We start from the raw sequence: 26,633 nt of genomic DNA on the forward strand, positions 1-26,633 counted from the left end.
CAGCGGTTTGGCAGCTGCGGCGACGGGGGAGGGGGGTGGGGTCGGGGGTGGGGGGGTGGGTAGAGGTGGGGGTGGGGAGATGGGGGAGTGGGAGGAGGGGGGCCGCAAGTGCGAGCGCAGGCTACTGTGTTCCTCTGCAGACTGGGCCTTGGGAGGGCCACCGGCTACCCAATTACATGTTAAACTGGATTATCCGACTGCAGGCAGTCTTAGAAATCATTATCAATGATACTGGGAGAACCCTAAACCTCTTCACACATCAAAAGACTCGGATGAGAAAAGTCACCTACCAAAACACGTTGGTGGTGGATTATCTACTAGCAGCAGAAGGAGGAGTAAGTAGGAAATTCAATCTCACTAATTGTTGCCTGCAGATAGATGACCAGGGCCAGGCAGTTGAGGACCTTTTAAAAAAGATGACAAGATTAGCACATGTCCCGTGCAAGTTTGGCACAGATAGGGCCACTATAGCCTTTTGGAGGGATGGTTCTCAACCTTTGGGGGGTTTAAAACTTTAATAAGGAGTAGCGTTACTACTCTTAGGAGCCTGTCAGGACCATGTTTGCTGCTTCTGGTAATAAATAACTTAAAAAGCATAGTAGAAGCTGCCATTTAGCAACAAACTACAGACCAAGTATACTTTACCCACTACTATCAGGCATTCTCCCAGAGGTTAGTTGAAGAATGTGAGACTTCAGCATAAAAAAAAAAATAATTTTTCCCCCTAAAGTCTCAAAGGGGAGAATGAGATTTAAGTGTGGAGATTTGCCTGACTCTTTTTGTGTTTGGTAAAGAAAGGTGACCTTCCCTATGACAACCCACTTTCCCCCTTTGCCTGTAAAAGACTTCCATTCTAAATAACTCTTCTGAGCTCCTTTTTTTTTTTTTGAAAGGAAAGTTGAAGGGAAAGAGAGAGAAGCATCAAATCTTTCAACTTGTTGTTCCACTTAGTTGTGCCATTGATTGCTTCTCATATGTGCTCTAACTAGGGTTTCAAACTGTGCCCTGGGGATCCAGCCAGCACCTCAGGGTCAAGCCCTAGATGGGGCTAGAACAATCAATTTTCACTTGAGTTGGTGCCCTCTGTTCGAGTTAGAGGCCCCCAGAATCAACTTCCAAACTCCTGATGATAGTCTAGCCATTGTGTCACTAGCCAGGGCCTAAGCTCCTTTCTACTTGCTAAATAGGATGCTGTGTGGGATTTATGAATGGTTAAAGAAAGGCAACTTTTCACAAAATTTACTCAGTTGAATTTTATTTAATATAAAATATTTTTGACTACTCTTAACATAGTGGATTTTTTGCAACTACCTTTTAATTTAAGGTAAATGTGTAATGTTGTCACCTAATATTAGCAACAGCAACACTTTATACATGAGGTGTGAACATATTTTGTTTCTATTGTGGTTGAATGGGACAAGTGTTAACTGTTGTCAGTGTTTGGTTGTGTAGGACATTTATGTGTTAATAGTTATTTTTCCTTTTATTTCTTTGTATTACAATTATCACTCTGGGAAGAAACTCAGTCAGTTTTTTGTTTTTTTTTTTAATTTGATTGATAGGGGTGACAGTGGTTAACATAATTATATGGCTTCCAGGTGCCCAAATCTACTATCAATGTATGCTTATTATGTGTTCAACCTCCCTCAGACACCCAGCACTAGTGGTTTTAATTTATACCCCTATAAATTTTAATTTCACTATGGTAAAAATGTCCTCTGGAAAATATATCCCATAGAAAGGCTGATTTAATTCAGTTGACAAAATATGACAAAGGAGAAAAGTGACTTGTTGAATTACCTTTGAGTTTTTCAATTTTGAAACCAAAGAAGGCCCTAGCCTTCCAGAGAGCTCAGGAGCACGGTGGGGAAGTGCAGATCAATGTTTTTCTCTCTCCTTTTTTTTTATCTCGCTGAAATCAATACATAAAAATTCCAAAAAGAAAAGACAAAAGGACAGAAAACAAAAGAGGGAGGGAGAAAGGGAGGGAGGGAGAAAGGGAGAATGAGAGAAAGGGAGGGAGGAAGGAACTGAAGATTAAGAAACATCTTCTGTGTTGTAAATGTTTAGAGACCAGAGCTATCCCAATCCTAGCAACAGGAGACCCTGTCAAGGATAGTGAAAAAGCTTGTGCTAACAGAAATGTAAGAGTGTTTAGGGAAGTATGTACATCCTGCTGCTCATTTAAAGCCAAGGATCTAGTAGTGATTGCATTTTCAGACATTTGAAGAGCTTATGGTGCTGCATAAAGACTAAGTAATCGCGAAGAGGGCGGGAAAAACAATTCCAAAGGCCCATTTCTTTCCATTTATTACCCACAGCAGCAGACTTAGGGGTCGTTTCAAGCTTAGTTTGGTAAACTCAGTGTTCCTTTGGCCGAGTGATTACTCTTAGCCACAAACAACCCTGAGTTCCTCGGGCATCAAGAGTGTCGTTCACTATGTCCAGAGCCCCGTGGGTAGTGTACCACCAGCGGCTCAAGACTTAGACCGCTGGAGAAATAAAAAACCTAATGTAGACTAAGGGCCTGATGGAGGGGGTAATAGTGAGATTGGGATAGAGGCAGTGGGCGGGAGGAACGTAAGAGGAGGTCTCCAGAGAAGTGCGGTATCATTAGCTTCATTCACCTTATAATTGTTTCATTGTTCCGTCACCAGGTGACGCGGAGCCCACACCAGACTGAAACGCGAAGTTCCCGCTAGGAAACCGGAGAGGCTTCGGGTATCTGGCCAAGCCCCGGCAGCTTAAGCCACTCACGCCGGGCAGCACCCAGCTACTGCAGAGAGCATGTGTCAACCTCCTCCTCCTTAGCCTTTCCAACTGAAAGATACTACTCAAGTCATCGACGATCTCTGTTTAAAAGGTCAGTACTTTGGACACCTGCGGTCATGGTACCCTCAATCTAGTCGGCTTCAGTGTTTTTTCTTTACTACTTCCGATTTTGGGAAGGCTTCCAAAAAGCGAGTGGGCTAATTAGAACCCAGATGTTTTACAAAACTTTCGATTCCCGAAACAGAAAGGGAAGATAAAGGAAAAGCAGTAGAAGTAGAAGGGAAAATAGGAGGATGGGAAAGATAATGTGTGCCCCCAAGGTATGTTTAACACTTCCCAATTGGTAGAAAAAGTGAAGGGCTGGTTCCGCTAACTTCCAAGAATTTCAAGACTTCGCTAGAGTCCGGGTGGGGGGGAGGGGGACGGAGGAAGTGAAAGTCTCGCGAGTTTTGAGATCCTTTGAGAACGAGATTGACGAGAAGATCGCGCGAGATTTTGACTAAACGCAAGTTAGAAGTAACCGTAGAAATAGAAAGAGTGGGTGGTGGGCAAGGCAGGAGAACGATGGTCACGACTTACGTTGTGGCCTAGAGCCTTCGAAGTACATGTATTGTGGCCTCGGCCAAGCTTTGTACCTCAGAGAGCTGTAGACATCCGGCAAGCTGGATCGACAATTGGATACTCCGAATCCTCAGTCGTCTTCCGGCATGAGGCATGTGGCGGTGGACAACGCACACGAATTGGACCAGCAGGTGAGCCTGAGTGTGCTTATTGAGAGTATTTGTGTTTCCATTTCCCTCGCTTAACGGGGCTTGTGACGCAGTAATAACCGACCACCGCCTTTTACTTTATCGTGGGTCCTCGTGGATTTGTTAAATTTTGTGTGGGATACGGTGAGAAAAGAAGAGTCGATTGGTTACATTAATGTTTGTTGTAACTGTTATTTGAGTCGGGTTGTGGATCGGCTTGGGCTATATCGTACCCGCCTACGCACAGTGGCGGCTTTTGTGTGCTTGCATGGTGCCCTGGAAATCGGCCTCTGTAAGTACCGACTGAAGAGTGATAGGATGAAGGTATGAGGATGGGTTCCATTTTTAGTTTTGAAACGATTAGTATTATTGGACGATACTGATTTAAGCCCAGAGATGTCGTTGGTACCAGGCGGACTGCGGTCATGGACTGTCGGGAGGACGGGAAGCGGGTATTTCTCGGACTAATGTTGGCGGTATCCTTTGGACTGCAGGCTACGGACGCCTGCGGTCCGCTAACGGAAAACGAGGTACTGTCGGACTCAGGTACGCAACTGACTGTAAAGACAGCCAAGTGGCTACCTTGTTATTTCTTACGGGCGTTTGGGCGTTGAGCTGTTGCCATCAGGTGCTGCTGGTGATGATGTTTCCGGAGTGGAAAGTTTTGTTACGCAGAAGCGCCGGAAAAAGATGTGGTGAGGGAAGGGAAAACATGGCCGCCGCGTGCTTGTTTTGACCAAGCTCTGGGCATAATGGAAATAAGACTCTGGCAGGTATTAATCTGGGAGGTTACAGATATTTCAGATATGGAATTAATTCCCTTACTTTCTTAGTTACACGAAAACTTGATGTCTTTACCTGTAGTTTTTGCTCTTTTGAGGGAAAGGCACACTAAGTTGTATATTTTTATATTAGGCGTTGGACTCTGGAGTCGATCACAGGAAAAGACTTAAAAGAGGATTGTCAGGGCAGGTAATGTTTTTTTGTTACTGATTTTGTCGTCCCTGAGGGAAAAAAACGTTAAAATAGGTTAAAGCCAAATCATATCCTCTTCTTTCTTGAGGTCTTGGGACTAAGAGCAGTTGGAGGCTTGTTTTCCTTGACTGGAGATAACCACTTCGTTATCGTACTATTGCCTCCAGAGAAACTCCAGTGAGTCTTTCGGACAAATTAAGTGAGCAAAACTTTGTCTCGGCTTCTGTCTTACACATTTAATAAACGGAATTGATTTAGGGCAGCAGTTTTCAACCTTTTTCATTTCAAGGCACACAAACTCCTAAAATACACGTTCTTTGACTACCCGATGGGGGCAAAACGTATAATTTCATTAATTCACAAGGAAGGACTCTTGTGTTTGTTGTCGACTTAAAAAAAAAAATCTAAAGGAAAAGATGTCAGTGCCCCTTGACTATCGTATGTTTTCTTTTTTTTTTTCTTAACTTTTTTTTTTTTTTTTCCTGAAGCTGGAAACGGGGAGAGACAGTCAGACAGACTCCTGCATGCGCCAGACTGGGATCCACCCCGCACGCCCACCAGGGGCGACGCTCTGCCCACCAGGGGGCGATGCTCTGTCCTTCCGGGGCGTCGCTCTGTTGCAACCAGAGCCACTCTAGCGCTTGGGGCAGAGGCCAAGGAGCCATCCCCAGCGCCCGGGCCATCTTTGCTCCAATGGAGCCTCGGCTGTGGGAGGGGAAGAGAGAGACAGAGAGGAACGAGAGGGGGAGGGGTGGAGAAGCAGATGGGCGCTTCTCCTGTGTGCTCTGGCTGGGAATCTAACCTGGGACTTCTGCACACCAGGCCGACGCTCTACCACTGAGCTAACCGGCCAGGGCCTCGTATGTTTTAAAAATGCAGGCGGAATACCAGCTGAAAATTGCTGAGTTGGGGCGTCAACCTTTTTCAAAAAACTTTGTCAGACTCCTGAATTATTGTGTAACAAAGCTTAATGACATGAATGGATCATACATTATTTTTGATCATACGTTTTAAGGACATTTTTGTTAATAGTATTGCTGTATTAACACGTGCAGTGTACTGATATTCGATATGTTAAAAAGCATAGAAATTTAAAATCTGGTATCAAGTACAAACAGCTTGACCAGGCGGTGGCACAGTGGATAGAACATCGGACTGGGATGCTGAGGACTCAGGTTCGAGACCCCGTCGTCGCCAGCTTGAGCGCGCGCTCATCTGGTTTGAGCAAAGCTCACCAGCTTGGACCCAAGGTCGCTGGCTCGGGCAAGGGGTCACTAGGTCTGATGGAGCCCGCCAGTCAAGGCACATATGAGAAAGCAATCAATGAACAACTAAGGTGTCGCAAGGAAAAACTTATGATTGATGCTTCTCATCTCTCTCTGTTCCTATCTGTCTGTCCCTGTCTATCTCTTTGTCTCTGGGAAAAAAAGAAAAAAAGTGCAGACAATGACATTGTAACGTTTTTTGTATAGCTGGAATCCATTTAATTTTTGGTATATTGTGCTGTCTGCGCCATTTGCATTCTTTAGTAAGCAATTGCAGTCTGGGGAAGGTTGATAATTTATAGAATCTCGAATGGATTGTGGATACAATTTGATATTATCTTGAACTTTTTTTCTCTATTATTGAGAGGTGGGGAGACAGACTTCCGCATGCTCCAGGACCAGGATCCAACGCAAGCCCCCTACCAGGCGATGCTCTGCTCTGTTGCTCGGCAACAAGCTATTTTAGCGCCTGAAGTGAGGCCATGGAGCCATCCTCAGCGCTGGGGTCCAGCTTTGCCCCAACAGCTTGAGCCATGGCTATGAGAGAGGAAGACAGGAGAGGGGGAGGGGCGCGGAGTAGATGGTCGCATCTTCTGTGTGCCCTGACTGGGAATTGAACCTGAGACATCCACATGCTGGGCTGATGCTCCACCTCCTATCTATCTTGAACTTCTTAATGCAGTGTTTATAGACATGATGCACCAAAGTTTATTTGCAAATCAATGGAAACCGTTAGCTTTTCTTAAAATGTTTTTAAGTTTTTATTTGTGCTTATATAATTATTTTACTGCTTCTGAGTGGTTCTTCTTCTGCTTGGTTCTTCGTTAAGTGGTTCTGCTTTATTACATGATACTATAAGGCAAAATAATCTTTTTTCCGTGATGTTGACATCGCTATGAAAAGGGACAGGTGGGAAAAGATCTTTTGGAATTTTGGAATGTCAGTTGTGCCACTTAGTAATTTTGTGACAGATGACTTTTCTGTACTTATTTCCAAAACGAAAGAAAGAAATACTGTTTTATAGTGTGCAGTGTTAAGTAAAATGGCACAGTATTATCAATGTATGATATGTGGTCGTGTTGCTGCTGCTTAGGAATTTATTTATATTAGAAGAGTTGTACTGTCCTAAGCACGTAAGTAATCTTCAGATTGCTCTAACGTTTTTCATGTATACATTGGAGGCTTAAAATAATAACAAGTAGAAAACCAGTGGCTTTGAGAAAATTATGGTAACTTTTTTGATGATTGCAGAGCTTTTACTGTGAAAAATTATTACAGGAAAACTTGTTTTGGATGAATGTGTTTGAATCATCTCTGTGGGTGTACTTATAACATCAGTCCTTCTTGAAAAAGCATTCTTAGAACCAGAAAAGCAGACAGGGCATAAAGATTAAGGAACTTAGCCTTACCTGGGTAGGACTGGAGTTTAGGAACCCATTAGCCTTTTGTAAGGGTATCTGTGCTTTGATTCTTCCGCCCCTAACCTTACCCATTTAGTAGTAGAATATATAGTATGTCAGCATCTGAGCTGTTAATATCTCTCTTCTAGTTGGCTGGTCTAGACCTGAATTCTCCTGATAATCAGAGTAAAGGGGGAAGTACAGCAAGCAGTAAGTATTATTTCTGAAATATTAGAGCTTAATATTACTATTTCATTGCACTTTCTGATTTTAAATTAATTTTTTTTCTATTTTTACTTATAACTGTTTCAAGTATTTTAGCATGTCTGGATAATAAAAGCAGTTGGTTGGCTCTTTTTTAGTGTAAGCAGCTAATCACTTAAAGAAATGTTAAAGAAATATTTGCATCTATAGAAAACTATGTCCAGTATAAATTGCGGTCAAGCAGGAATAAGGTGAAGATATGTCCATTTCTCTTATGAATTGACCTGAAATGTATTCAAACTAATAAAGCAAGCCTGTGCATTTATGTGTTAGAGAACTCCCCGTACTCATTTTGCATGAAAAACTAGAGATTTAATGATACAGATTCTTGGGTGATAGTTAGGATTAAAATGTCAGCCTTGTTTCAGAATTCGTTTGAAATAAAGATATTTTTGAAAAGAGGTGTGGTTATTAATTTAATTATTTATTCATATACTTTTGAGTCTCTTTGAAAGAATTGGCAGCAGATCTCACCTTAGACCCAAGTTTTCAAAAAGCCAGTGGGGGAGCTCAAAAGCCTCTAGTAATTTGGTTAATTCATATTGCATCTTATTTGCTGTTATATGAATATTATAAGGATTTAATTATACTAATAGTTTGGAATACTTAATTCAGTCCAAAAGTTAGAGATTTAGTTAATGCAGATTTTTAGGTAATTGTTGACTTCCTTCTGCTTTGTTCTTTTGTTTCTTATTAATCATAGGCTAGATTATTGTCTTAAGTCAGGAAACTCAGGGTTAATACCAACAGTTCCTTGTTGGAATCATTTTTCTTTCCAGCTTTTATTTATTTTTATTATACGGTCATTGTACTTGAGTAAAAATAGCCTTTTTTTGGGAGTAATTGAAATTAGTTAATTTATCCAATAGACTTTTTTCCTTTGTAAGCCATTATGTTTCAGTTTTGATTATATTTATTAAATGTTATAATTCATGTAACAAATACCTAAAATACCAGGGCCTTTTAAAGCATTTATTAAATAACCAGTAGTAGCTATTGAAATGTACTTGGCTTGAGAATTTTTCTTAAAATCCATGTTCCTACATTTGCATCTTTAATACCCATTTGGGTGGGGAGGGGGCTATTAAATGAACATAGCCTGTTTTTAGATATTTCTCCCTGCTGCAAAATATTTAAAGAAAATCCGTTTTTTTTTTGTTGTTTTTTTTTTTTTCATTTTTCTGAAGCTGGAAACAGGGAGAGACAGTCAGACAGACTCCCGCATGCGCCCGACCGGGATCCACCCGGCACGCCCACCAGGGGCGATGCTCTGCCCACCAGGGGGCGATGCTCTGCCCATCCTGGGCGTCACCATGTTGCGACCAGAGCAACTCTAGCGCCTGAGGCAGAGGCCACAGAGCCATCCCCAGCGCCCGGGCCATCTTTGCTCCAATGGAGCCTCGGCTGCGGGAGGGGAAGAGAGAGACAGAGAGGAAAGTGCGGTGGAGGGGTGGAGAAGCAAATGGGCGCTTCTCCTGTGTGCCCTGGGCGGGAATCGAACCCGGGTCCTCCGCACGCTAGGCCGACGCTCTACCGCTGAGCCAACCGGCCAGGGCAGAAAATCCGTTTTTAAAGTGTTTTTGTAGGACTTTTAAAATTTTTTTATAAAAAGCTGGCCCTTAGACAATATGAAATGCTTTTAATCTTATATTTTCTCTTTAGAAGGGCGCTATATACCTCCTCACTTACGAAACAAAGAAGCATCGAAAGGTAAGTGGTTAATGCTGCTTTGAGGTAACTTTGGGAAGTGTATACAGGGTTACTGTCTTGTATTTCTTTCTGTGTTCAAGAACTAGCATTTTCTAACTTTGAAAAAGTTAATTTAATGCCGCCTAATGGATTGATTGTTCTTACTTCTTCTGACCAACTTTGAGCCCAAAGTTTTGCTAGTATAATTTCACTACTCGTTGCTCTATCTGTAGGTAAACATTGATATTTACTTTGAAAGAGGTGTGTTGTTTGTGGGTGTGCCCAATTACATAATCACATGGCAATCAAGTCCTATTTACTGAGTTTTAACATGTTGCCAACGTGAAAAAAGGGGGTTATTACAGAATAGTTAACAATGAGAAGATTAGAGCATTTTAGAACACATTTGATAGGTTGGAGGAATTGTTTATTGTCATTTTGCCTAAATTTTATTTGATATTAAAATATTGATACCTTTTAGTGTATTATGTTTTTAATGTAGAGTGATGGATAACAGTTTACATGCTGTGTGTTCACCAGTATGAACCTAAGGCTTTCAAGAATGGAAAGTAAAAGCCAAAAGAAAAGTTGTAGAGAAAGAAGTGGGGGGGGGCAGGGCTTGTATTTTGGTATAATGTCTACATGTAGCGTGTAGCATATAGCATTAGACTTAAGTCTGTATGTGATCACTTAGCTGATAGGATTTTTTTTTAAAGTAATTAGAGATTTCTTTTATCGTGAATATTGGTGGAATTGCATTCTGGATATATTAAGTGTTTCAGAGGGACTGACAGTACTGTAGGAAATTTAAGAAATGAAAGAGACTACCCTGTTGGGTTGCATAGTAGAGAAGGGCATTGTTTCAGCATACCAAGGTTGCTAGCTTGTTCCTCATGGCACACCAGCTCAACAAGGTTACTGGTTCAAGACTTGGTCAGGGCACACATGAGAAGCTATCAGAAAGGATATAACTAAGTGGAACAACGAATTGACCCTTCTGTCTCTCCCTTCATCTGAAAAAAAAAAAATCTAACCGTCTTTTCTGTCTACTAAAGGCTGTTGGTTGACTGGTTTGCTACTACAAGTAGAAGTGTAAAAGGGAAAGTAACTAAATTTGTAAACTTCAAAACATTTAGTAAAATGTCTGCATATAGTTAACCATATTAGTGAGTTTATCCTTGTTACCTTCTCTTTGGTTTGAAGTAGATACGTTTTAGATAAGTGTATATCAGGGAAAATAGGCAAGTATGGGAGTTTTCTTTTTTCCCTGTTATACTTGTTTCTCACTGAGCTTATACAGATGGCACAATATGTTGGACACCTAGGATTTGAAAAACAGTAAACATGAGTATGAAATAAAATAAGGGTGGGGGAATACAATATGGGTTCTTCGTTATTTTGATGATTAATGTTTAAATAGGAACTTTTACAATACGTCAGTGTAATTTTAACTTTAAAACTTTGAGACATCTGTGACAATGGATTGAGAAATCTTTGTTTTTAAGTACATAAGGTTTCTAAATGATTTAAGAAGTGAGTAAAAATTTTTCTAAAATTAGTGTTTTTTAAAATCTTACAGGAATTAGTATTTTGAAGCAAGTCTGTGTTGACTCTAAATGTTTCACTGTTTTATGCCTGAATGTGTTAAGTCATATAAGGCCCTGGCAGGTTGGCTCAGCAGAAGAGCGTGGGCATGATGTGGAAATCCTGAGTTTGATTCCAGGTCAGGGTACATAGGAGAGGTGACTATCTGCTTCTCTACCCTTCCCTATTCTCTCTCTCTCTCTTTCTAGCTCACTCTTCCCCTCCTGCAGCCATGGCTCAGTTGGAGTAAGTTGGCCCTGGGCACTGAGCATGGTTTTGTGGCCTCCACCTCGGACATTAAGAAGAGCTCAGTTGCTGAGCAATGGGGCAACAACAGTCCTGATGGGCAGAGCATCGCCCCCTACTGTGCTTGCCAGATGGATCTCAGTCAGGGTGCATGTGGAAGTCTGTCTGTGCCTCCCTGTCTCTCACATTAAAAAAAAAAAGTCATTTAAAATTTCAGTTGTAGTTTCTAAATACTTTTTTTAAAAATCGTATTGATTTTAGAAAGAAGGGAAAAGGGGGCAAGTGAGGGGAGGAGGAAGCATGAACTTGTAGCAGCTGCTTCTCATATGTGCCTTGACCAGGCAAAGCTGGGATTTTGAACTGGCGCCCTTTATGTTCCAGGTTGACACTTTATCCTATGTACCACCATAGGTCAGGCAAATCGTTATTTTTCCATACAAGTGCTTGTGAGGATACCCTTAAAAATCTTTTGGAGCAAAGCAGACAACATTGAAACTCTTTATATTGACTATTTTTACTTAATTTATTTCTTTTGTATGTGTGTGTGTGTGTGTGTTTATTTTATTCAGTGAGAAGAAGGGAGACAGAGATAGACTCCTGCATGTATCCAGACTGGGATCCACCTGGCAAACCCAATAGGGGGTGATGCTCTGCCCATCTGGGGCATTGCTCTGTTACTCAGCTGCTCAGCAACTGATCTCTTACCACCTGAGGTGGAGGCCATGGAGTCATCCTCAGTGCCTGGGGCCAACTTGCTTCAGTTGAGCCATGCCTGCAAGAAGGGGGGGGGGGGGGGGAATGAAAGGGCAGGAAGGAGTAGAGAAGCAGATGAGTGCTTCTCCTGTGTGCCCTGACTGAGAATTGAACCCAGGACATCCATACATAAGTCAACACTCTACCACTTAGCCAGCCAGCCAGGGCAATTGACTTCTTTTAGATTTTAGACTAAGCTAGATTATATTTTATGTATTGAGGATGCTTACTTGATTTGTCATACTTATATTGCTGTTGATCAATTACTGCCACTGTTGCCTTATATTTTTTATTGAATAAGTTCATATTATACCATTTAATACAGAGAGCCCATATGAGCAGTTTGAGTATAATTCAGGGCCTGTAATTGGAGCATCGTCATTTATGAATCTTGAAATTTTCTGTCCTAATACATTTGACATATTGGTAAGCTTTTTATTGATTGATTTTTAGAGTGACAGAGGAAAGGGGAAGAGAGAGGGAAACATTTGTTGTCCCTTTGGTCTGTGTGTTCTTTGGTTGCTTTCCATTTATGCCCTGATGGACCAGATGCCCAACATTGATGTTAAGGGACAACGTTCTAACCAACTAAGCTAACTGGCAAGGGCCTAGTTAGGACCTCAATTTTTTTCCACCTTTGATTTGAAGGAGAAAAGCATCAGGTCTTTCTTGCAGTTAGTTCTGTACTCACTAGTTGCTTCTCATATGTGCCTTAGTGGGCTGGGATGATACTATCCACTGAACCAGCTACCAGTGCATGTATCTCTTATTTTTTAGCTTTTCTCTAGGTATAATTGTACACAAAGTAACTTTGTATTTAGTGGGTGATTTCAAAATGTGTATTGCATATGCAATGTAGAATATATTTTATTATGTCAGTTTTTCTCTCTGGACTTGTTAATGTTTAGGGATGAAATGTAACAACATGGTTACTTACAACTGCCCTAGCTTACTGCCATTGACCTTTAAAATTGGGAGAATTTCTTTGAAAGCAATCCTTTGTTTGTTTGTTTAGTGTGTGCAAGAGAGATAAGCATCAATTCACTTGTGGCACCTTAGTTGTTCATTGATTGTTTCTTTCTTTTTTTTTTTCATTTTTCTGAAGCTGGAAACGGGGAGAGACAGTCAGACAGACTCCCGCATGCGCCCGACCGGGATCCACCCGGCACGCCCACCATGGGGCGACGCTCTGCCCACCAGGGGGCGATGCTCTGCCCATCCTGGGCGTCGCCATATTGCGACCAGAGCCACTCTAGCGCCTGGGGCAGTGGCCACAGAGCCATCCCCAGCGCCCGGGCCATCTTTGCTCCAATGGAGCCTTGGCTGCGGGAGGGGAAGAGAGAGACAGAGGGGAAAGTGCGGCGGAGGGGTGGAGAAGCAAATGGGCGCTTCTCCTGTGTGCCCTGGCCGGGAATCGAACCCGGGTCCTCCGCACGCTACGCCGACGCTCTACCGCTGAGCCAACCGGCCAGGGCTGATTGTTTCTCATATGTGCCTTGACTATGGGCCTTCACTTGAGCCAGTGACCTTGGGCTACAAGCCAGTGACCATGAGTTCATGTCAGTGATCCCATAGAGAGCCATGGTAGTTTTAAGGAAGGCTTAGTTAATGTTATTTTATACACTTGAACCTGTATGTTTTTGTGAAGCAATGTTACCCCAATAAATTCAGTTAAAGTCTTGCCACAGTCTTATTTACAATAATTTCACTGTAGTAGGCTTCTGTTTTCATTGTTTTTGTTCATTTCTTAGGAGTGGTATTCACTCAGTACATTGTTTTTAAACCATGTAGTTTCTTTGCTTAATAATTTTTAGAGGAAAAGAGGATTAATAGTAAAATAGTTGATCTAAACTAATTACCTAAATGTTGGTTTCTCTGTCCAAAAAATTTCTTTTTAAGATTTTATTTATTGATTTTTAGAGAGAGGAGAGAAATGAGTGGAGGAGGGTGTGTGTGTGAGAGAAGCATCAACTCAAAGTAGTTGCTTCCCATATGTGCCTTGATCAGGCAAGCCCAGGGTTATGAATTAGCAACCTTAGCGTTCTGTCTACCCAGTACCACCACAGTTCAGGCCCAACAGTTCTATAAAAAAATAATCCCATTGACTCTTGGTGTTTTCCCTTTCCCTGTCTCCTATCCCAAGGACAAGCTAAGGGTGGCTTTCTTTGAAGAACTACTTATTTGAAAAGACAGGAATCTTCCAAAAACTATTGTCAACTTCTGATTTTCTTTTTTTCTTAAGGATTCTATGATAAAGACAGTTCAGGGTGGAGTAGTAAAGATAAGGATGCATATAGCAGTTTTGGGTCTCGAGATACAAGAGGAAAGTCCAGTTATTACACTGGGAGTGGATCAAGGGGGAGGTAAGTTCTCAGCTTGCAAATGTAGCTGTTTAGGAATCGTATCTCTTAGTTTGATGTGTTTTCATTCCTTGATCTTTAATCATGATTTATTTTCCCCCTTGTTATAGACTTGTTTCTATGATAGGTGGTTAGCAAAATACTGGCTTAGTACTTTTTGGTTCTAAAATATCTTCATCAGAGTTTTTAGGTTTCTGTTACGTAGAAATTTACATACCATAAGAATATGCTGTTTGACATAATGGATCTTTTACTTTTATGTAATTAAGCCTTCTCTGTGGCAATTGAACATTTTTTATGACTGCCAAGAGTGATAAGTAGATCTTAAGAACTTAATGTCTTTGGTTAGTCGTGTATCGTTTTTCACAAATAAAGCTAAAATTCTTGTCATATCCCATAAGTTACCTTTTTTTTTGTATTTTTCTGAAGCTAGAAGTGTGGAGTCAGTCAGACAGTATCCCACATGTGCCCGACCAGGATCAACCTGGCATGCCCACCAGGGGGCGATGCTCTGCCCACCTGGGGCTTTGCTCTGTTGCTGCTGGAGCCATTCTAACGCCTGAGGCCGAGGCCATGGAGTCATCCTCAGCACCCAGGCCAACTTTGCTTGAGTGGAGCCTTGCCTTTAGGAGGAGAAAAGAGAGAGGGAGAAAGGGAAAGGGGGAGGGTGGAGAAGCAGATGGGTGCTTCTCCTGTGTGCCCTGGCCGGGACTCAAACCTGGGACTTCCACATACTGGGCCAATGCTCTACTGTTGAGCCAACCAGCCAGGGCTTACGTTATCTTTTTCTATATAACCAAATGGATATACCAGGATAATTGACATCCAGATAACTTATTTGTTTTCCTGGTAAGCATATTAATATTTTAAAATGAAGACATGAAGTAGTACATTATACTAGTTATAAGTCTTTTTTTTTTTTTTTTTTTTTTTTTTTTTTCTTTTTTTTTTTTTTTTTTTCATTTTTCTGAAGCTGGAAACGGGGAGAGACAGTCAGACAGACTCCCGCATGCGCCCGACCGGGATCCACCCGGCACGCCCACCAGGGGCTACGCTCTGCCCACCAGGGGGCGATAATCTGCCCATCCTGGGGGTCGCCATGTTGCGACCAGAGCCACTCTAGCGCCTGAGGCAGAGGCCACAGAGCCATCCCCAGCGCCCGGGCCATCTTTGCTCCAATGGAGCCTTGGCTGCGGGAGGGGAAGAGAGAGACAGAGAGGAAAGCGCGGCGGAGGGGTGGAGAAGCAAATGGGCGCTTCTCCTGTGTGCCCTGGCCGGGAATCGAACCCGGGTCCTCCGCACGCTAGGCCGACGCTCTACCGCTGAGCCAACCGGCCAGGGCAGTTATAAGTCTTAATACCACTTGACTTGTGAGACCTGTTTAAGCTGAATAATTTTGTAAAAAGTTCTAAAGAATGCTGGGTTTTATTTTTAATGAATGATGTAGAGAGCCTTATTTCATAGCTGAGAAAGCCAAAATTGAATTGTTGACATCTTTGAAACATACCTGTGGACAAAATTCAACTTAATATACAAGTCTATAAAGATAATAATATGATATTGGATGAGTAACATACTAATTAGTTGCCTGTGCTGGTTCAGGTTTGATGATCGTGGACGGAGTGACTATGACAGTATTGGCAGTCGTGACAGGACTGGTTTTGGCAAATTTGATCGCAGTGGACACAGTCGATGGTCTGACAGATCATCAGATGAAGATGATTGGTCAAAACCACTTACACCAAGTGAACGTTTGGAGCAGTAAGTTTTTGAAATGTATGCTGATTGTTATGAAACTTATTATTATAACATGTAATAATCATTTGGTTTTAGGGAACTGTTTTCTGGAGGAAACACTGGGATTAACTTTGAGAAATATGATGATATTCCAGTAGAGGCAACTGGCAATAACTGTCCTCCACATATTGAAAGTGTAAGTTTTTTGTTTTCTGTCAAGTCACCAAAAACTTCATTGTCTTATGAAAAAAAGGAGAGACTGAAATTAATGTTATTATTATGAGTACTATTGGTGTAGAAAAAGTTCCAAACATAGTAAGAATCCAAAATTAAATATTTTTTTTCTTTTCCAATTGATAGGAGGGGAGATAGAGAGGCAGACTCCCACATGCCACCCTGACTGGGATCCACCTGGCAACCCCTATCTGGGGTTGATGCTCTGACAATCTGGGTTCATGCTCAAAACTGAACTATTTTTAGTGTCTGAGGTGGAGGCTTCATGGAGCCAGCCCTCTTTAGTGCCTGAGGCTGATGTGCTCGAACCAGTGGAGCCATCACTGCCGGAGGAGGGGAGAGAAAAAGATAGGGAGGGGGTTGCAGGCGGAGAAGCACAAGGTTACTTCTCCTGTGTACTCTGACTGGAAATCGAACCCGGGACTTCCACATGGCAGGACAACCCTCTAGCCACTGAACCACCTGGCCACGCCCCAAAATTACATTTTTATACATTAGATTCAGGAGTACGTTTTCTTTAAAAAACAAAAGATCACGATAAGCCTTGGCGGGATAGCTCAGTTGGTTAAAGCATAATTTGTATATGTAGTGGTTGCTGGGTGAATTGCTGGTCAGGGCACATACAGAAAATTCGGAGTTTCTATGCCTCCCCTTTTTCTCTTTCTCTGTCTAAAATTAATTTAGAAAAAGAAAAAATAAAGTAATAAAAATTAAACAATATCATGTTAGTTTTGCCTAAAATTAACTGAACTTAATCACAACTAGACATTTATTTGGTTACTTCTGTACTTATATTAGTATAAAACAATTCTCAGCAAGATAAGGCATTTCTAGTTCTGTGTGACCTGTTTTAATGATTGAAACCTGATTGGTTTAATTTCTGTAACAGTTCAGTGATGTTGAGATGGGAGAAATTATCATGGGAAACATTGAGCTTACTCGTTATACTCGACCTACTCCTGTGCAAAAATATGCTATTCCTATTATCAAAGAAAAAAGAGACTTGATGGCTTGTGCCCAAACAGGTAAGCTCACTTGACAAAAAATAAAAGTCTTAACTGGGCTTGCTCTAAAAATAGTTTTTTTCAGTATGGAGGTCTGATTCCCATATTTAATTTAACATTACGTATTTTGGATTAGGTAAAGATAACGTGAAAATGTCTATCTTATATCTTCGGTTCTTTTAGCTAAAACTAATGTTTTTATCATGGTATCTTGGGAAAGTTTATAATAGATTGTCAGCCTAGTGTTGTTGTAACAGGAAAATTGTGTATGCAGTGGAAGAAAGCAGTATAACTTGAATAAGAAATATAAACCAGGGAAAAAGCCTGTGATCCATAAAAATAGATGGGCAAAAGAAAATTAAATCCCACATTGTTCTGGTATTTTGGAAATTGGGGCATGGGAAGGCTGCGTAGTTTATATAACATGTGAGTCATTTGTCATTGTCAGTGTATTTCCTTCTTTAAAAAATAGAATTGTATGCCCTGGCCAGTTGGCTCAGTGGTAGAGCGTCAGCCTGGCGTGCAGGAGTCCCGGGTTCGATTCCCAGCCAGGGCACACAGGAGAAGCACCCATCTGCTTCTCCACCCCTCCCCCTCTCCTTCCTCTTTTCCCCTCCTGCAGCCAAGGCTCCATTGGAGCAAAGTTGGCCTGGGCGCTGAGGATGGCTCTGTGGCCTCTGCCTCAGGCGTTAGAATAGCTATGATTGCGGCAGAGCAACACCCCAGATGGGCAGAGCATCGCTCTCTGGTGGGCATGCCGGGTGGATCCCGGTCCAGCGCATGTGGGAGTCTGTCTGACTGCCTCCCGTTTCCAATTCTGGCAAAATATCCCCCTCAATAGGAAATAAAAAAGAATTGTATATTTTCTTAGTATCGAACCTAAGGCCTTGGGTCAGCTAAGCACCTTTTTTTTTTTTTTTTTTTCATTTTTCTGAAGCTGGAAACAGGGAGAGATAGACAGACTCCCGCATGCGCCCGACCGGGATCCACCCGGCACGCCCACCAGGGGCGACGCTCTGCCCACCAGGGGGCGGTGCTCTGCCCATCCTGGGCGTCGCCATGTTGCGACCAGAGCCACTCTAGCGCCTGAGGCAGAGGCCACAGAGCCATGCCCAGCGCCCGGGCCATCCCTGCTCCAATGGAGCCTCGGCAGCGGGAGGGGAAGAGAGAGACAGAGAGGAAAGCGCGGCGGAGGGGTGGAGAAGCAAATGGGTGCTTCTCCTGTGTGCCCTGGCCGGGAATCGAACCCTGGTCCTCCGCACGCTAGGCCGACTAAGCACCTTTTTTGAAACAATGTTTTTTTTTTTTTTTTTTTTTTTTTTTTTTTTTTTTTTTAAAAATTTTTTTTTTTTTATTTATTCATTTTTTTTTAGAGAGGAGAGGGAGAGAGAGAGAGAGAGAGAGAGAGAGAGGAGAGACAGAGAGAGAGAAGGGGGGAGGAGCTGGAAGCATCAACTCCCATATGTGCCTTGACCAGGCAAGCCCAGGGTTTCGAACTGGCGACCTCAGCATTTCCAGATCGACGCTTTATCCACTGCGCCACCACAGGTCAGGCTTGAAACAATGTTTTATTGAAAGGACTCGACCCATAGCTTTTATTTTATTCTACAAGAGGAGACAGACTATCTTGCAAAACCTTTTACAATCAGATTTTTCAGGAAGTTTGCTGATCACTTGTTAATGTTTCTACATATATAATACCCAAGGTATTGAAATGGAAATTAATGTGATAATAGGCAAAATGGTTGTGTTTTTGTACAAATTAGAACACAAAGGGATCTACTGATTAAAATGGATCAGAGAAGTCATTTGGTATAAATTGCTGAGCCATATAAACATGCCATGGTTTCCAGAAAATATGTATATAATGCATTAGAGTAAGTAAAATTTTACTAAAAGAACATTTCAAACACTATTAATATTGAAAGTTAATAAGCCAGTATTTTTTTTAACAGGGTCTGGAAAAACTGCAGCATTTCTTTTGCCCATCTTGAGTCAAATTTATACAGATGGTCCAGGGGAGGCTTTGAAAGCAGTGAAGGTAAAGATATTTGTGTGAAATAAGTTTTTTCTTAGAAAATGTTTTGTAAATATCTGTTGGGACCTTTTAAATTATTCTAAATATACTTTATTTACATTTTCTTTTCAGTGTATTTCCTCAGTGAAAACTTGTGTTGGTGTGTAATCTTAAGGGGATATTTTTTCTTAATGAAATTTTTTGTTAGACTTTTCAAAAGATTAAAAGTTTAGGTCTTTGAATCCAAGTTATAAAGTATGAATGATTTTTAAATTGTACTTATTTTTTAGGAAACTGGGAGGTATGGACGCCGTAAACAATACCCAGTCTCCTTGGTTTTAGCCCCAACTAGAGAATTGGCCGTGCAGATTTATGAGGAAGCCAGAAAAGTAAATACATACTTCATTCATTGTTGATTATTGGCATTTTCATTGATTCTGATATTTTTAACTGCATAATAAATTCTTTGCTTATAGTTTTCATACCGGTCTAGAGTTCGTCCTTGTGTGGTTTATGGTGGTGCTGATATTGGTCAGCAAATTCGAGACTTAGAACGTGGATGTCACTTGTTAGTTGCCACTCCAGGACGTCTAGTGGATATGATGGAACGAGGAAAGATTGGATTAGATTTTTGCAAGTATGTTAAATTTTTATATAGGTGTATAACTTTAAACAAATATTAATGATGATTAATTTAATTGCATTTTACTAGTATTGTCTAATTTTAAGAAGAAAAAGTAACTTCCTATGTATTTTTTTGAAATTAAAATTAACTTTTTTATTTTTTGTATTCTACTTGTTCATCTTGTTTTTTAGGTTTAATTGTTAATAGATAGGTATTTATTGCCATTTTGTTTATATTTTCATCATTTTTTTCATCATCCTTAAAGGAGACCCTTTCACATTTCATGTAATAATACTGATTTGGTGGTGATGAACTTCTTTAGCTTTTTCGGGCATTGGGGACGGTTCTTTATATATCATTTGATTATAAATTATAGCCTTGCTGATCCTTTTTTATGCTCTTGATATTCTCCTTGAGTCTATTGAGCATGCTTTAAGCAGTATTTTGAACTCTGCATCTAGGTAAATTGCTTATCCCAGTTAGTTTTAGTTCTTTTTCTGGAGTTTTGTTTTTTAATTGGGGATGTGTTTGTCTCCTTATTTTGGTACCTCCCTGTGTTTGGTTCTATGTATTAAGTAGAACTGTACATATATCTCCCAGGCTTGACAGAGTGGCCTTGTTTAGTATAGTAGGTCCAGTAGGACAGCTTCCTGGCATGAACCTTGAGGTATACCCACCTTCATGGGGGCTTTGTTCACCTGCCTCTTTTGGTGAGCACATCAGTGGGAAGGGTTTATCCCCAGTTCATTTAGCTGCAAGGACTGGCTGCAACCAATGATTACTGATTTTTGACCACCATGAGGGTTCAACTGTGCAGGAGTCCATCAGAATTAAGCAGTACTTAATCATCAGGGCTCTGGTTCCCAGAGTTTACCTCTTGAGTGTGTTGCTTGTGATGGTGATTGAGTGGTGGTACTTGGATGCAGTCTGAAGCTATCTGCTGATTGCACTGGCTCCAGGGCCTTCCTGGTGATTCAGAACAAGGCCAGTCTCCTGTGTTCTGCCTGCGGCCACCTAGCATGAACTACAAAGCCATATGTAGCTTTGTGCCCAGAAGAGGCCAAGCTGCCAACTAAGGCCAGTTGCTCCTAGTGCCAGGCCTAGGGCACTTAGAATTATAGGGTTTGCTAAGGCCAGATACTACATCTTTTGAGAAATTTTAGGAAAATCTGAAGTATGAGCGAAGATAGGTCATTTATATGTAAAAGCCACTGGAAACAACTGAGTGGGCCCAAAAGTTGATGGTGGTAGGGTCTTGGGAATCTCCAGGGTTGTGTGAACAGTTTGAGCTAGGTTGATGGAGAGTCGGCTGTGGCACCCACCTTTTGACACTGTAGGGAGAGGTCTTACTAAAGGAACTCTGTTAGTACTTTTGTAAGTTGTGTGCTGGCCCTTTTAAGAGGAATTGCTGGTGACTCCAGCAGCCCTTTAGTCTTCCTCAGCCTCATTCACTGCTGGCTTTCACAGCCAAAATTTATAGGGACTTCTACTGGCATAGGAACCTTTGGATGGGGACCCTGGGCCCCTCTTTTCTTGGGGCAGAGTTCTGCAGCTTAGATATCCCTCCCAGTTTTAATCTGCTGTTCATGGGAATGGGGCTAGTCTGTTCCACATCTCTGACCTTCCCACCAGTCTCAATGTGACATCTTCAATCCCTAATCTTTGAACTTCTGTTCAGCAAGATTTCAGGCAGTTGTGAATGATGGTTTTGCCGTAATTTACTTTTAATTTTGATGTGGTTGCAAGAGGTGGGGAGTACTGTGTTTGTGCTGCTATCTTGACTGGAAGGTTTTTGTTTTTGAGGAGGAGGTTGGAAATTACCATTTGTAAAATTTTTTGCAATAAATAGCAGCTAATTTGGTTGTGTGGTATATGTGTTTCACATGTGTTGAAATTTGAGACTAGAATGTTGGTATAACAGTATAACTGTATTATAACTACAAATGCAACTGTACTCACTGGGCAATCTTGCATGAAATTCTAAACTGAGTCTTTTGAAACAGGTACTTGGTGTTGGATGAAGCCGATAGGATGCTAGATATGGGGTTTGAACCTCAGATACGTCGTATTGTTGAGCAAGATACTATGCCACCAAAGGGTGTTCGCCACACCATGATGTTTAGTGCTACTTTTCCTAAGGAAATACAGGTTTGTTGATAAAATTGTTTTTAGACCATGTTAACAATGATACATTATCTGTAGATAGTTAGAAAATTAAAGTAGCTTGACAAGGTGGAGACATAGTGAATATATATGGACCTGGGACGCTAAGGATGCAACCTGAGTGCTGCTGGCTTGAGTTTGGGGTCACCACCTTGAGTGTAGGATGGCTGGCTTGAGCGTGGGATCATAGACATGACCCCATGGTCTCTGGCTTATGAAAGGGGTCACTGGTTCCGCTGGAACCCCCTGGTCAAGGCACATAAAAGAAGCAGTCAAAGAACAATTAAAGTACCACAATCAGTTGCTGCTTCTCATCCATCTCCCTTCCTGTCTTCTGTCCCTGTCTGTGTCTCCCTTCTTTTCTCTAAAATAAATAAATAAAGTAGATAATAAGTGAGATTTTCTTCCCCTTTTCAGATGCTTGCTCGTGATTTCTTGGATGAATATATCTTTCTGGCTGTAGGCAGAGTTGGTTCTACCTCTGAGAATATCACACAAAAAGTAGTTTGGGTGGAAGAGTCAGACAAACGGTCATTCCTGCTTGATCTGTTAAATGCAACAGGTAAAATAATTATTAATGGTGTCAGACATAAGAAGAATGCTTGGATCTTTTTAGCTCTTACTGTTTCTTATTTCCATCTTTCTAAGCTTTGAATGAAAGCTTATTTTATTAACTTCAATGTATGCATGCTTATTTAAGGTCAAAGAGAAATAAGCTGGTTAGTATTCTTAGATCTCATCATTACTTTATGCTGAGTTGCTCTTAATAAACAAAACCTTTGTATGTAATTTTTCAGGGAGAGATTCGCTGACTTTAGTGTTCGTGGAAACCAAAAAAGGTGCTGATTCTCTGGAGGATTTCTTATACCATGAAGGATATGCTTGTACTAGTATCCATGGAGACCGATCACAGAGAGATAGAGAGGAAGCCCTTCACCAATTTCGCTCAGGAAAAAGCCCTATTTTAGTGGCTACAGCTGTGTGTATATTTTGTATTTTTGAGTTAAGCATGTTTGTATATTGCCTTTTTTTTTTAAACAAATTATTTTTCAGGTGGCAGCAAGAGGATTAGACATTTCAAATGTGAAACATGTTATCAATTTTGATTTGCCAAGTGATATTGAAGAATATGTACATCGTATTGGCCGTACAGGACGTGTAGGAAACCTTGGTAAGTTAAGTGTTTGCTTATTTAATGTTTGATACAGAAACTAAAATCTGGAACCGTCCTTTTCAAAGGGAAATGTGTCATCAGATGTCACATTAAAAGTTTTTATCTCACTTTGAGTTGGTTACATTATAAGTTATGTTCTGTTTTGGTGTTTCACTTAAATGGTCTACATATTAAAGTAAGAACACAGGACTAATTTATGAAAACCTAGACTATATAATTTTTTGTGTTTTTGTAGGCCTTGCCACCTCATTCTTTAATGAAAGAAATAGAAATATTACAAAGGATTTGTTGGATCTTCTTGTGGAAGCTAAACAAGAAGTGCCATCTTGGTTAGAAAATATGGCATATGAACATCACTATAAGGGTAGCAGTCGTGGACGTTCTAAGAGGTACAAATTATTTTGACTTTCTTCCATGTTTTGCCTTGGGTAGGAAGTTATGTTTAATGTTAGGTAAAAACACTACTACTAAATATGCTTTGGCAAAGGGATGTTCTTAAGGGCGAAATTGACTTGAAATGGTCACTGTCACTTCTGAGACCGGTAGAAACATTCTTACTACAGACTACAGTGGAAAATAAGATGAGTAATCAGAAATTGGAGGCCCTGGTTGTGTAGTTCCGTTGGTTAGAGTGTTATTCTAATACACCAACATGTGGGTTTGATATGTCAGGCCACATGTAAAAGTCAGCTGCATAACTAAGTCAGATAACAGATCAATGTTTTTTTCTTTAAAAATTTAAAAGTGAGAAATCACAAATTGGAGTTTGGGGAATTGTGTGTGGGTTGCCATTTTAATTGAACTTTATATTTGTACACCATCACGCAATGTTTTTCCTTATAGTAGATTCAGTGGAGGATTTGGTGCCAGAGACTATCGACAAAGTAGTGGTTCCAGCAGTTCTGGTTTCAGTAGTAGTCGTGCAAGCAGCAGCCGCAGTGGTGGAGGTAGTCACAGCAGCAGCAGAGGATTTGGTGGAGGTAGTATTTTTTTATTACTTAGGAAACAGCTTTTACCCCTTATTTTTCAGTGCATAATGTTGTACTTCTTTTTAGGCTTGTATTAAAGTACTTGAGAAACAAGGGAAAGAATTTACAGTGGGTAACCTAATCTCTCTAAACATTTCTTGATAGGTGGCTATGGAGGCTTCTACAGTAATGACGGATATGGAGGAAATTACAACTCCCAGGGAGTTGACTGGTGGGGCAACTGAATCTGCTACAGCAATATCATCTATGCTAATATGGAAACCACATGTAACTTAGCCAGACTGTTGTGTAGCTTTAAGAACTTCAGTACATTATTACCAGCTGTGATTCTCCTGAAAATTCATGGAAGCTCAAAGTCACAAGAAGAAAAGAACAATAACAGCCCTATTCAGAAATTGGTTCAAAGACTTAATTGCTGTAGTTGGCATTAACTTGCTTCCTGCTTATTTCTCATCCCAAGCTGCTTTTATATAACTGTGACTGAGAATCATTTATTTCTTAATGTACTGTAACTTTACCTTTAGACAACTTACTGTTTTGGTTTCCTCTTGGCTTAGTAATGTTCAAGATATCAGTTGTTTTGACAAAATAAATTGCTGAAGTTGGGTTACAATCAAACCTTGGCACACAGGTGTGATATAACTTGACAGGAGTCATCAATTTATCAATAAATATTAAAAGGTTAAAATCTATTAGGCAGGAACCTATGCTAGGACTTTGTGATACTTACAGACTGGGGAGAAGAACATTTTAAACAGTTAAGTTTCTAATGTGGCAAAATTATGTTAAAGTTCTGACTGGCTCACTCTATTCTGGATAAGCACTTAGAACCTTGTAGTATTTAAATACGTCATTCCAGTCATGATGAGGTGGCATTTTCAAAGCACTCTTCAAAGTTTATGCAAGTAAATATAGCAGTTTCTTTTTTAATGTTTTTACTAAGCTAGGCAATTGTGAATATACTATTATAAGAAAAGTTTAAATGTTTAATTTTTAAAATGTGGAGTAGTATTGAATAAGATTATTTTTAATGCCTGCCATAAATACTGAAATACTGGAATGGCTGACTATGGCAGTGACTTGTTTTTTTAATGGGTCTGGTTGGATTCGGTCCAAAATACATGCTAGTGTTGGTGTTTTTTGGTCAAGGGGATATGATCAGAGAGTGTTATGCAGCAGGCTTCATTTAATGCAAATTATTACTCTGTTGACACTTTGTTGATATGGCTTACACTTGTACACTTCGTAAATTAGAGAAACAGCAAACTGAAATCCTTGAGATCACACAGGTTCGAAAAACGTACTAAACTGCACAAGATGTTATTTCTATACAGTGCAGTTTTAGTTTTATTTTAGTTGCATAGGTTTCCATTGTATTTATTTTCTCTTTATGCTAAATTTGGCCAAAGATGGTTGTCTGTCTAAAAATGCCTTTGCCACTTAGAATTCTGTGCTGATTTTATGGTTAGAGAGCAGTGATCTTTATAGTGGCATAAGAAGGCAGAAATTTCTTAAAAGTGCAATAGATTTTCAAGCATTTTGTGCCTTGTTATAAAACTTTATAAAGTAGGTGCATTTGATAGTATTGAACTCATTTGTTATGGTGCTATTTCAATTAGTATAGGTTTAGATTGTTTTACACTTTGCCCATAACTTTTTACAAAGTACTTATTTTATTGCATAGTCAGAGAAATTTTTATGTATATGTATGCGTAATATATATATATGTATGTATATATGCGTATTCTTGTAAATTTCCAATTTTATTTTATCTCTTGGAAATTGTTAACTGCAGCTTAACTAGATTCTAGAGTTTTTTGGGACCAGGGGTAATAGTTGTGAAGAAACTGTTTGCACATGACAGATTTTAAGATACTTTTTGCTGCTAGTTTGTAATATTTATTGAACATTTGACAAATATATATTTTTGTAAGCCTTAAAGTGATTCTTTGAAAGTTTAAAGAAACTTGACCAAAAGACAGTACATAAACACTGGCACTTAACTGTCACCGTAGGTAATATATTTCGGGGTAGTGTGAGCTTTTAATGTTAACTCCTGTTAAACTTGAGCAAATTAAGCAGACTCAACATTGGCAATGTAACTAGCTCTAATATTCTGATGAAATTTAAGGCAAAATTGGCAGCTTAAAATTAAAATTTGCTAAAGTTTTGATATGCTTGTTTTAAAATATTGATGACATTTTAAAGCATTGGTAGGAAGTGTACACAATCTCAAGAGATTTTGAGTATTTTAAGTTATTTGGTTTGGTTTGGTTTTCACTGTCTGGCATTTTTTGCAGTCCTCAAACGTGGTTATCTTTGTGTATTGCCATAATATGTGACATTTACATTTACCTTGTATCCGTCAGTACATATAGATTGATTTAAACTTGTTGAGTGCAGTCACTGAACTTCAAGTCACTGTAGGTTTAATAGTTGCTTATTGTATTGGTTTTAGATGCTAGCACTACATGTGCTGTGTTTATTTTGATTTTCCTAAAATAAACAGTTGAACATAATCTTTTTTGCTGTGTGACTTAATAAGAGAGGTAGAAATATAATCATGCTCTAAATTAAAGAATTGGAAGTGTTTGGTTATTGGACATTGGTTGGTTATTCACTAAAACTATTTG

The 26,633-nt window shown here is 40.3% G+C and overlaps 1 protein-coding gene across 2 annotated transcripts; it reads left to right on the plus strand.

Annotated features, from left to right (window-relative positions):
- The first annotated feature begins 3,300 nt into the window (after positions 1–3,300).
- On the plus strand, positions 3,301–26,524 carry LOC136386870 (ATP-dependent RNA helicase DDX3X-like). Of its 2 annotated transcripts, none has more exons than XM_066357992.1 (17): positions 3,301–3,524; positions 7,311–7,371; positions 9,088–9,135; positions 13,940–14,060; positions 15,660–15,818; positions 15,891–15,990; positions 16,918–17,053; positions 18,988–19,073; positions 19,340–19,438; positions 19,526–19,686; positions 21,678–21,822; positions 22,255–22,399; positions 22,635–22,816; positions 22,891–23,008; positions 23,247–23,400; positions 23,855–23,991; positions 24,145–26,524. In XM_066357992.1, the coding sequence occupies exons 1-17, from the start codon at positions 3,480–3,482 to the stop codon at positions 24,222–24,224; spliced, it is 1,977 nt and encodes a 658-aa protein (XP_066214089.1). In that variant the 5' UTR covers positions 3,301–3,479; the 3' UTR covers positions 24,225–26,524. The 2 variants fall into 2 exon arrangements, with proteins under 2 accessions (XP_066214089.1, XP_066214090.1); XM_066357993.1 differs by having other exon boundaries at positions 23,858–23,991.
- Positions 26,525–26,633: the final 109 nt, after the last annotated feature.

The sequence above is a fragment of the Saccopteryx leptura genome, unplaced genomic scaffold (assembly GCF_036850995.1).
Source record: "Saccopteryx leptura isolate mSacLep1 unplaced genomic scaffold, mSacLep1_pri_phased_curated manual_scaffold_18, whole genome shotgun sequence".
NCBI classification, from domain to species: domain Eukaryota; kingdom Metazoa; phylum Chordata; class Mammalia; order Chiroptera; family Emballonuridae; genus Saccopteryx; species Saccopteryx leptura.

Excerpts from the sequence above, each read along its gene's own strand:
- LOC136386870 (XM_066357992.1), top strand. The coding sequence starts at position 3,480 with ATGAGGCATGTGGCGGTGGACAACGCACACGAATTGGACCAGCAG. Across the intron at positions 19,439-19,525 it reads TTTATGAGGAAGCCAGAAAA|TTTTCATACCGGTCTAGAGT; the intron begins GTAAATACATAC and ends CTTTGCTTATAG. Across the intron at positions 23,009-23,246 it reads AGGACGTGTAGGAAACCTTG|GCCTTGCCACCTCATTCTTT; the intron begins GTAAGTTAAGTG and ends GTGTTTTTGTAG.